Source organism: Zingiber officinale, chromosome 4B (assembly GCF_018446385.1).
Source record: "Zingiber officinale cultivar Zhangliang chromosome 4B, Zo_v1.1, whole genome shotgun sequence".
Taxonomy (NCBI): Eukaryota; Viridiplantae; Streptophyta; class Magnoliopsida; order Zingiberales; family Zingiberaceae; genus Zingiber; species Zingiber officinale.
This window is the reverse complement of record NC_055993.1, coordinates 101,304,403-101,316,009: the sequence shown is the minus strand read 5'-3', so window position 1 is coordinate 101,316,009 and position 11,607 is coordinate 101,304,403. Positions and strand designations below refer to the sequence as shown.

At 40.8% G+C, this 11,607-nt stretch overlaps 2 protein-coding genes across 2 annotated transcripts; both read right to left on the bottom strand.

The window, feature by feature from the left end:
- Window positions 1-2,863: 2,863 nt before the first annotated feature.
- On the bottom strand, window positions 2,864-3,853 carry LOC121975756. The gene has a single exon (XM_042527591.1). It carries the CDS (start codon window positions 3,495-3,497, stop codon window positions 3,045-3,047), a length of 453 nt encoding a protein of 150 aa, XP_042383525.1. The 5' UTR covers window positions 3,498-3,853; the 3' UTR covers window positions 2,864-3,044.
- A 1,488-nt stretch (window positions 3,854-5,341) lies between these two features.
- On the bottom strand, window positions 5,342-11,396 carry LOC121975755. The gene is made up of 9 exons (XM_042527590.1): window positions 10,912-11,396; window positions 10,253-10,316; window positions 8,704-8,912; window positions 7,808-8,009; window positions 6,864-6,995; window positions 6,637-6,725; window positions 6,431-6,543; window positions 6,205-6,341; window positions 5,342-5,599 (listed from the first exon to the last, which is right to left on the bottom strand). Exons 1-8 carry the CDS (start codon window positions 11,149-11,151, stop codon window positions 6,284-6,286), a joined length of 1,107 nt encoding a protein of 368 aa, XP_042383524.1. The 5' UTR covers window positions 11,152-11,396; the 3' UTR covers window positions 5,342-5,599; window positions 6,205-6,283.
- Window positions 11,397-11,607: the final 211 nt, after the last annotated feature.

Genomic DNA, 11,607 nt, shown 5'->3' with positions numbered 1-11,607 from the left:
AATCGATTGGGGAGGCTTTGGATCGATCGGTTGATCGATCTAGAGCGCCTCTGTGCTCTCTGAAACTCGCTTGAATCGATTTTCCGACCGATTCACTAACCCTCGCGCAATTCCAGTCTCTCAATCGATCACTCGATCGATTGGAGGCTCCCAATCGATCGGGTGATCGATTGGGAGGGTCTCTGTGTTCGAGCCGATTCTCCCTAATCGATCCATCGATCGATTGGGAGAAGATTTTGTCGCAACACCTCACCCAATCGATCAACTGATCGATTGGGCATGAGTCAATCAATCGGTTGATCGATTGATCCAACTTGATTTGCCCTAATCAAGTCCCAACCCCCTAAAACCCAACATCTGGTCAACCATGACCTGTTGGGACATCATGCCTAACATCCGGTCACCCTCGACCTGCTAGGACTTCCTCACCAAGTGTCCGGTCAATCCCTTTGATCCACTTGGACTTTTCTCCCCGTGTCAAGTATCCGGTCAACCCTTTGACCTACTTGGACTTCTCAATACCAGGTGTCCGGTCAACCTTGACCCACCTGGATTTCCACGTGTCTGGCTTCACTCATCAGGACTTCCCTTTTGCCTAGCTTCACTCACTAGGACTTCTCATCTGCTTGGCTTCACTCACCAGGACTTTTCATCTGCCTGGCTTCACTCACCAAGACTTTCCATCTGCCTGGCTTCACTCACTAGGACTTTCACCTAGCTTCACTCACTAGAATTTTCATACTTCTTAGTTTCACTCACTAGGTCTTTCACCTGGCTTCACTCACCAGGATTTCCCAACTGCCTGACTTCACTCACCAGGACTTCTCATCTGACTGGTCAACCTTGACCAGAGGAGAATTGTACCAACAATCTCCCTAAATGAACGATTGCACCTGCAATCTCCATGTATTGTCAGTCTCCACGTATTGTCAAACATCGAAACTCAAACATCAAGACTCAAGGTTGAGCCATCTCAAGCTTAGCTAACCAAGTCAACCTTGACCTAGAGAATATTGCACCAACAGTTGCAGGTTGCAGTTGGCCGATCGTCTAACCCCTGTTGTTGTTGCTGCTTGATCATCTTTGCCGCTTGGGCTTGAACGAGCATCTCGAGCTCTTCTTGGGTGAGCGTCACGGTGGTGAGTCGTCCAGCGTCCTCCATCTTCTCGGCTTGGATGCAGGTGACATTCCCACAGATGGCGCCAAATATGATCATGTCCGAAAGTCGAAGAGACGGAAAGCTGGGGATGTGGCGCTCATGCTGACCTCCTGTGGACTCCGTGCGGACCTGCAACACAGACTATGTCAGTGCCGAGCCAGGGAAGGGGTCCCCGGCGTTGGTCCTCCGACGCTCAAGTCAGTCACCGGCGATGAAGAATAAAGCGGAGCAACAAGAAGACTGTAGCGCAAACAGTGAATATCGTCTACCTTCGTCGATGCTTAGCCCCCCCTTTATATAGAGTTCCGGTAGCGCACGTGCATGCTTCCCAAGGCGAGCACGTTTATCGAAGCTTTCCCTGAAAAGACTTGTCAGTAAAGTGTTCCTAACGCAGTACCTTAACAAGCCGAGCATATCTCTAAAGTGACAGTGGAACTTCCGCCGTACGATCTTCTAGCAGTTCATTACCGATGTCGGCGACACCAACTCCCAAAAGGATATCACTGGATATCATCAGGAGTGTACTGCTAGGGCGAGCTGGTTGGCCGCTCAACCGGAACTTCACCGCCCTGGTGCCCCGTCTGGTCGGCCAAAACCTTGTCGTTCCTCAGTGTGTGTCTGCTCGATCGAAGTCTGCTACCAGGCCGAGCGGGGTCGCCGCTCGACCGAAGTTGAACTCTGCCCATATCAAGCTCTGCTGTCTGGCCGAGCAGGATAGCCGCTCGGCTCGGCTTCTACACATCGTCTCCCTTGAACGTCGATTGTTTGACTTTTCTTCGTAGCAAAGGCGACGATGCGTCGGAGTTCTCTCACCGGTGAGGGCATGTTTCACCCGACCGGTCGATGTCATCTATGCGTTGACCGTCTTTACTTTGACCTCTCGATCTCCCCCGTGATAGCAAGGTGGGGTCCTTTATCATCACTGCATCACTTACCAAACTGAATACTAAGTTTGTTCATAAACGTTTATTTCATTTATAGCCCTAGTTATATATTCGAATTTCGAAAATAGCCTCTCACACAAGTAAAGTAAAATTATATACAATAGATGTTAGTGACCCGCATTGACAGACCTTCATGTATCAAACTACTCTTTCTTAAATGTTCCAAATTCTTGGATTGCGTAAGACGTTCACCGGAATGCTCACACACGGAGGTGATCCCCATGTCAATGGAGAATGAGTGGAAATCTATTAGTTAACTGTAATTAGATCCATTGTTACGAAAAACGATTGGATCTTCTAGCGTAGATGCTACAAACAAATTTGATGAAAAAAAAAAAACAAAACAAAAGAGAATGAGCGAGAATCTTATATAATCATTGACTACTAAAAGTCATTTAATCAAGAACACAAAAGAACCATTGCCAACCACAGAAAATTAGAGGTTGGAGTATGAACCCGAGCACAATTCTTTCGATTAAATACATCATCGCTTTCACAGACCAGCAGTGAATAATCAAGGGCAACAATGGAGAAGGAATTAAGGTTTTCCGCAGGATTCGAAACTTCGGTTATCTGTATGAAAGAGGAACTGATAGTAGTGATAGAATTGCCATAGACCGACTTGAAACAGAACAAAACTCATTTCATGATTAATCTCACGGAAGAAGATCATTCTTGGCATATGAAATGAGTTTTGATCTTCTTCCAAAAGAGACTCTGATAAACATCAAGAAGAGGAAAGCTAAAACGATTAAGAGAGTTTTAACAACATAATGAAAGGTTTTACTTATGGAGAATTCAAGGACACATTTTTGTTCATCATGTTCTTTTGCATAGTTGCAGTGATTGAACTGAAAGCATAGAATTTAAATAGTGACAGTTCAATTTCTCTCGTTTTTGTTATCCCCTCTTTCAATTGCAGTGTATTGTTACCTCCGACTTCATCGCCGACCGAGCGATAGCCTGGATTCTTCGGAGACAACGGCGGACGTCCCAGCTACCGCTGGCCGCAGAGGGCTGTTCGGCGTGGAGCGCACTGCGCGGGGGGAGTCAAGGCTCCGACGGAGGAGTTGCCGCATGGCGGCGATGAGGTGCTCCGCCGTGTCAATGGGCGGCGGCGCCGCGGTGCGGAAGCTCTGACAGAAGGCCCTGTGGCGTCTCAGCGCTTCTGCCGTGGAGGTACGGCGCCCCGATCGGCGGATCTCGTCCATGACAGCCTCGCCGCACAGACCGCACACCCACTGGCCGTCGAACCGCTCGCGGATCCGAGCGGCGTACGCCGGCGTGCACTCCTCCGTCAGGCCGCAACAGGCGCATGCGGTCCACACGATCTCCGGCTTCGATTCCCCTGCAGCTATCACCACCGCCTCGCCGCTCTGCACTTTCGTTGACATCGCCGAAAACCTAACACCCAAAATCCAGAAAAAGAACGACCTTTCGCCGCCGATCAATTCCTAATCCCTAAAGCAACTGATCGCAGGAAACAAAAGATACAAGTTTGCGCAATGGAGACCCGAAGTACTCCGGCGATGAATCTATCGCTCCTTCTCCCAAGCGACAGAGGCGTCTTGCACTTCCTTCTCCTCCACGATGACGACGACTACAAACTGGAATGCCACCGTCTTCTCCTCCGCGCCTGCCAGAGACATCTCACGACTGGGGCCGTCCTATCGTATCGAACTCCGGCGATGGCCGAGCAAAGCGTCGTCGCGTCGATTGCCTTCTTTCTTCAAATTTGAAGACGGAGAGTGGCAGTCTTATCATTGGAGGATAAACGTGGGACCCACCGCAAGGCCCACGGGACCCACTTGGACAGCTCGAAGTGAGGAGCACGTCATCCTGCTGATCGGGACCTTGACCGAAGCGACAAAGTGCAACGTCGAGCCAGCTGTCGTCAGATCACACGTGTCGAGGATCTAATTTCCGTTACGGAATAAATTTTACTATAATTTATCGGTACGTAAAGAATTTCATGGAGTAAAATAACTCCGACAAGTTGAAAAGTACCAATCCACCAAATTGATGGATACGATACGTTTTCTTTTTATCGGTTATCTAATATTTCAGAATCGACAAACGGATCCAACAAATATAATAATAATTACAACAGGACAAATTATAGCAACACAATGTTTGATCAATCATTTTGCCCAATCATTTTGCCTTCCACGTGACTCACGTTCTTCGACTTTGGATTATTGATATATCATGGGTGATATCTATCATGCGGCGTCAGAGAAACACAAACGTTGGATTTACACACCTATTAAAAATGATTTGTCTTTTACATTCAGATCCCAATTTTCTTTTTTTTTTTTGTTTCTTTTTTAAGTTGGGAAGAAAGTGTCGTTGGCTTGGAAGAAGAAGAAGAAGAAGAAGAGACGCTCTTTTTTAGGTTGGTTGATAAAAGCTAAGGGTATAGCAAACAAGTGGCTATAAATAACACACATCTCCAATTAAAAATGTTCTCTTGTTTTGTTTGTAGCCCTCAACTCATTTAATGATAAAAAGTGCAGAAAATAGGATAAATTCGAAACATAATTTATGCAAGATTGACTTTCAAGATATTCATCCCTATTGCAAGAGAACTCTGATGCTCTAGTTTATTCCTTTATGACACCGCACCTGTGGAGGCGATGATGCCACATGAAGCATGCATATATTGTCCCGAATAAATGGCAAAAGAGCCATGCGGTGCACACGCATCCTCGTCCCGACACATCATGTGCTAGGTTTGTCTATAAACCTGGCTTCCAAAAAACTGAAAGTGACTTCTATGGAAGATTTCCGTGAAACACTAGTACTTAACAATTGGACACGTCCATGTCTGCACACTAAGTCCATCTACCATAGAACGTGATTGAGGCTCTCGCCCGAGATGGTAAACAATGGCATACTTATCACATCAGGTTGTGGAGTCGAACCGTAAGATTATCGGGATGTAAATCTTCAGATCCTGTGTAACTCACCCCACCACCACTTACCCTCTCAACTGCCGTGATTTACTTTTTTCATGATGGCATGGAGTCGGATGCGACGAAAATACTAGGGACGAACGATTTCTTCAGCCACATGATTGAAGCTCTCGCCTCTCTCATCCAGATCTACACCCTTCGACAATTAAAAGTCGCTCGGAAGGATGTGGGCAAATAATGGTGGATCTCGGTACTTGAGCAATTATTGGGTACCCGACCTATTGTCTATCAAATAGTGTGATTCAACTAGTAAAGCATATGACTTCATCCAAACATTTTGATATTTTTTAGACGAAATATTACAACGAGAACTTTGACATCATTTTGACGTGTCACAATAAAAATGATGCAGGTGATGCGAGTAGTATGTAGGAGCATGAGAAACTAAATAAACCAGATTTGGCGTACCCTTAAGTTTCCGTGATGGAGAATGCAAATCGTATTGCTCTTGATTGATGTATCAGCAGATGGGGCTCGATAAAGATGAGGGAGAAATCCGTTCGACGTGGATACTTGTGTACCTACGAAGCAGAGCAAGAAAAAATTATCAAATCACAATACTGATTTTTTATTTTTTGGATTCATGATAATATGCTTCTATCTTCATTTTCCAACCAAACATGCTAATCTCGCTTGGTCCACTAGACTAGTTCATCTAATCTAGGCCAACATGCTCAATTCCCCAAGTCCACCTAACATGCTCATCCGTTTAACAAACCCAACAGTTAGCCTCCCTGCCTTTCCAGTTCACTCATTGTGTTTATCTCTATTTGGTTTTGGGAATGATAACTCATTGTGTTTATCTCTATTTGGTTTTGCGAATGATAACTTGATTAGTATTAAAGAGGTGGAATGAAAGCTTTGAACATCTTTAATTATGGAATAGGGTGGGTCATTCTGCCTTCTATCCGAGCACTAGAACAAAATCATATAGAAATATGAGCATTCTCATTCCAACTCCACCCTACCAACACACCATAACTAGTGAAAACAGGAGTGTTGTAACAAACTGATTAAACTGCATGTATCACCTTTTAATCAACAAGATAATAATACTATAACATGAGGCATAATATTGGCACTTGGTGTTTCTATGAACAGATGTAGCTTGCAAAGGAATATGTACCTTTTTCCAAAAGCTCTAATCATGCTATGATTATCAAACTCTCACTTGCTTGATTTCTCTTAATAAGCTCATTCATTTATCAAACTGCCTCTCGCTGGATTTTTTTTTTTTCCTCGGCTTCTGTTTGCTTTTGTTGCCTACAATTGAGTAGATAACCGTGATCAAGTATATTTGCAGCAACAGTTTGAACGTTAAACTGTGTTTTAACTTATAAGCAAATACTTACACATAAGCTGTATATTCTGCGTCAGTATTAACAGCAGGCAACAACGCTGCATGTGAACGTGATGAATTGTCATGTCCCACCAGAAGCGTCGAGCTCTGAAAATCTCCATCAATCTAAATTGTCAAAAGGAAAATGAAAAAAAAAAAAACATTGTTAAATTCACTTTTCAATTATTACATTCAATGTGCTCGAGTATCAAAAAGAACCTTATCCCATTTTGTCTTCTCGTTCAGTCTAATGTCTTTCATTGAAGAATCTATGGTTGGAACTGATGGCAGAACATTTGCAGCGGCAACTGATAGGGGTGCAACGGAAGTGGAAGACAATGTAACATGGTTTAGAAACAAAAGCAACCAAAGTCTGCAACCACTGATTACATCACAAATACACCAACTTTTCCACTTTTTTGTCAATTGAAGTCTGGAACTTTTACCTGAATTTTGTGTGCTTAAAATTGGAGTAGGAACACCTGCACCAGGTTGTATTCCACCTGAAACAAACTCAACACTCTGCCTCTTTTTCCTTTCCTGTTCCTTCCTTTCCATAGCACGCCTCATATCATTCTCTGCCACACAATATGACAATATAAGCAACGTGCAAGAGCACCACTGCACATATTATATATGAAAATAAATTAATAGATAAAAGAGGTGATGAATCGAGATGAAAATAATAAAAACAGCACAAAGTGACCAAACAATGAAGTAGATAAAAGCAAACTTGTTTATCCAGGCAAAGCCAATTATTTGTTTGGAAATCCAGCAAGATGAATCATACAGTATTTACTAGAAAATCATAGATACACCAACGAAGTATCCTGGCTTAAGAGAAAATACTAAGGTAGCAAAACATGTCACATCATTACTATCCTGCCTAAGAGAAAAGTTCCTTCAGTGAGCACTAGTACTGAACTCGTGCACACAGAAATATCCCGTAACACATCTTCAAAATGAACTTTAAGAGTACAAAGATAAGGAATTAAAGGGCACCCCGGTGCACAAAGCTCCCGCCATGCGGAGTCCCGGGGAAGGATCCATTGTACGCAGCCTTACCTTGCTTTTTGCAAGAGGCTGTTTCCAGGATTCGAACCCGTGATCTTTTGGTCACATGGCAACAACTTTACTACGCGCCAAGGCTCCCCTTCTACAAAGATAAGGAATTACATTTTCGAAATGAACACTTCAAGAGTACAAAAAGATTATGAAGATGCATTATGATATTTTCAAACACCAATCACATTTTCCTATTACAAGTGTAAGTGTGTGCATGTCATGTCTCTAATTGACAGAAAACCATCGCCTATATCATCATATATTTCCAATCTCTAGATAAAACTCACCCTCTCTAGTTGCACATCAAAGAGAAACACTGGATTACCTATTTCATCAACATAGTCACTTTTGTCGTACCCATGAGGATCAAAGACTTCCTTACTGAAGCAAGTTCCAATCTCATCAATATCCTGATACCTGACAGCATGCTGCAAAAAGTCAGGATTTCTATAGTCCTTCCTACCGCGTAACTCTGCATTGAAACTTTTTCCAGCTCGCTTATATGCAAGGAACTTTTTAAATCTTTCCTGAGATTAAAGCACAAAAACAAAAAGAGGCTCAAATATATAAGCACACATATAGTTGTATAAGGTTTTCTACAATAGTGAAAAACAGTTTGGTTTCTGAGAGCGTTTCCAAATTTTTGCTTTCCATAAAAGAACTTGGAAATCGGAAAAAAAAAAATCTCAAACTTTTTGATATGATTATAAATATAAAAAAAATCTTTTAAAAGACAATTCTTGATTATTCCCAAAAAAAACAAGAAAAAAAATACTGTTAAAACTATCAAAAAAAAAAAGAAATCAAGAAATGAAACTTTATATCAGTTTTTGTTTTCAGTTTCTAGAAAATAGTTTACAGAGAAATGAAAAATTTATATCCTATTATCCCCCATAATCTTTGTGAGAAAGTCAAAAAATTCTCACAATTTTCAATTTCCTATTTACAATTTGATCAAACTTTTATATTTTTGTTACTAACTATTTTCTAGAAACTGAGAACGGAAACTTAGAAACTGAAAATTTTCCAATCGCAATCTAAAATAGTTTCCAATTCCGGTGACAAACACCTTAAGGTTTCTACATTTGGAATGTGTATAATCTATCATCTTCACCAAATGGTTTGATAGAATATCATTATTTTTTACCTAGGCAGAATAAACGATAACTAAATCAAGCACACACGCAAATAGAAAAAGGACTTTCTTAGGTGGGAGCAAACCTGTAACTCTTTAGGGCATTCAGCAGATGGAGCTGGGGGAAGAAACCTACTTAAAGAATCATCCTTTTTCCCTTCCATTGAAGAAGTTAAAGCAGCCTCCACATGAGGCACTCCAATTACTGAAGGTTGCCCAGACAAATCAGATGGTTGGAGAGGATCTAATTGAGTTGTTGAAGTTCTTAAGGCAAGAGCTCCTGGTGTTCTACCATCTGCATTTTCACAAAATTCAATAGATCAAAAACAATGAAGATCCGCTATCAGAATTTGCAAAAATACCTTACAAAGCTTTATTAAATTTTGATACCATCTTCCCCAACCAAGTCCTATGTATCTAAAAGCTTAGCTATATATCAAATTTCCATCTGCCTCTAATTTTTTGTCATAATCCTTCAATTCTAGTATCAGCACTCTCATCTTCAGCTCTAATATTTTTTAGACATCAAAGGCAAAGGAATTGTGCATACAATATCTCTACCTTATGGTACTACTCAGTGTTTCCTCATCCATTGAGCATTGGAGGGGCCAATAAAAGAATAAGTATATTAATACATATTCCCTAAGGATGATTCCACTTTGAATTGTATGGAATCAAGTTTTTTTTTAATTTCTGAGTCCAACTTCTTTAAATTCACTTCGAATCAAATGAAAGGATAGGTTACAATAAGTCTTGTTAAAGAAGCTCCCTCTTGTTGTTCTTCTCACTAAACAATATTACAATTTTCTACTAGGAAATTGTAGGTCACTGATCGAAGCATGAACCCCATGAGATCCCAGGTTGTGGATAAGGATCTTGCTTGTGCTGCGTCAGAGAACACTAAATTCAGCACCTTTCATTGGCTAAGAAGTGATTCAGCAAATACATAATCTGTTGAGCACTCAATGACATTATTGTAGCCTCTGTTATTGTAGCAAAATTTAAAAAAAAAACAAAGATGCATTGCAAATCCAACATTTGTAGGAGTGTCGCCCATACTATGTTGTTAAACATTAAAAATAGGTGTGAATTGTGTGATATGGATATGAGGAAATCTGCCAGCCTAAAACCACCTCATTTCTTAAATCAATTTATCGAACAACATCCAGAAAGGAAATTAAGCAATGTATACTTATTTGTAACATGAATACTAGGAGAAGCAATAGCTTTCAAGATCATTGTTTGGTAATTTCTTTATCTCCAAGATCCAACCAACAAAACCTTAATTTTATTATTATCATTGGTCAGATAATATAATAACTGATTAACAAAGTTTGTGATAACAGATAATTACATTGGTGCTTTAGAGATGGCTAAGATAAATCTCATAAATTTTCAAGAATTAATTTGCTTGATCTTGAAAATATAAACTAAGACATTAAAATCTGTACAGGAGACCTAGGAAGACATGGATGCCTCCATGAACTCATGTCACTCGGCCATGACCTTGTGCAATGCTCCACCACAGCCTATGAAGAAATGTGTCATATTGTTCTCCTTTACTCTAAATAAATAAAAATACAAGTTGAAAACGAAATTTTGGAAAATATATGATTAGAAAAAAATGTGAATTACCTATTTTTTCTTCAACATGGCCACTTTTGACATATCCATTAGGATCCAAAACATCTTTGCCAATCTGATCAAGATTTTGAACGACATTAAAAAAATTTCCAAGATATTTGTTCTCTCTTTCCTGATATAAAAGCAGAAGCAAAAAGATACTGAATGTAACAGGAAAAAAGTAACGAGAGTAACAGTAGCTTAAAGAATTCATTTTAGTACATTTCCATTGCTTCATACGAGAATATTTAAGGAAAAATCTTTGTTTCTAATTATCAGGATAAATATATGACTATACTACCCAAATAAGATGCCAAAGTTCTACAGCAGTTATAAGACCTTGGTCATCTTCTTCATGTCAAGTATATACCTAATTGCATTAAGTGATTTAATACACATATGCAAAGCAGTGAAGCAACGCACATGCATGTGTGGGATCTGTAAGCGGCCTCATGAAACCATCCTCATCACATATACCACTATATCTGATTTTATCAAATATACCCCTATAGCCATGCAGGAGAAACATTAATCAAGAACGTGCTAAATTGTATAACATAGTGGCTAAATAAAATGAAAAACAGGATGAATAATGATGACATTAGCAGAAAGAAGTCGGAAAGATTAACAGAAACAAAAATTGGAGCAAGAGTCTTAGGTAGGAGAAAAACCTGTGTATCCTCAAGGCATTCAGCTGACGGCTGCGAAGTAAAACTGCTCAACTGATTATTCTTTTCCCTTTCAGTGGAAGAAGCTTCCGCGGAACTTGCGACATCAATCTCCATAGTCCTTGTGACGGTCTCTGACTGTGCCTCCGCCACAGGCGGCACCTGGTCCTCATCCATCTCATCTTCGTCTTCGTCATCGTTGTACAAGGCGAGAAGGTCGATGCCTCTGGAACCGGACGCCATCGACGCCACCCAGACGGTTCGATACGATTCTAACCTAATCTTCGAGTTGCGAGAGAAGCAAACTGAGCGATATCCTAAAGTTACGAGGTTGAAAAACCTAGAGCTGTGAGGCGGGATGACGGAATTTGAAAGCCTTATCTCCGGCGCAACGCGGACGCTCCGCCGGCAAGGCAAGTTCTCGAGAGTTCGGGAAGGGAAGAGTGAAATTGCAGGCGACGAAGAAACCACGAGATTAAGCAAAATGATACATTAAGAATTTGGAAACTTTTTAATTCGCCCTTTATTTAAATTTTTGTCTTTCCAAAATGGCCACTAGGAATTTAAGGCCCGGTTATATATATTCTAATTTTTACTTATATAGAAATGGAAATAAAGTAATGAAAGTGCATTTGATATTAAAAATACCCTGAAAATGAAAATGAAAATAATAAAACAAAAACTGCAATGACCAACCAT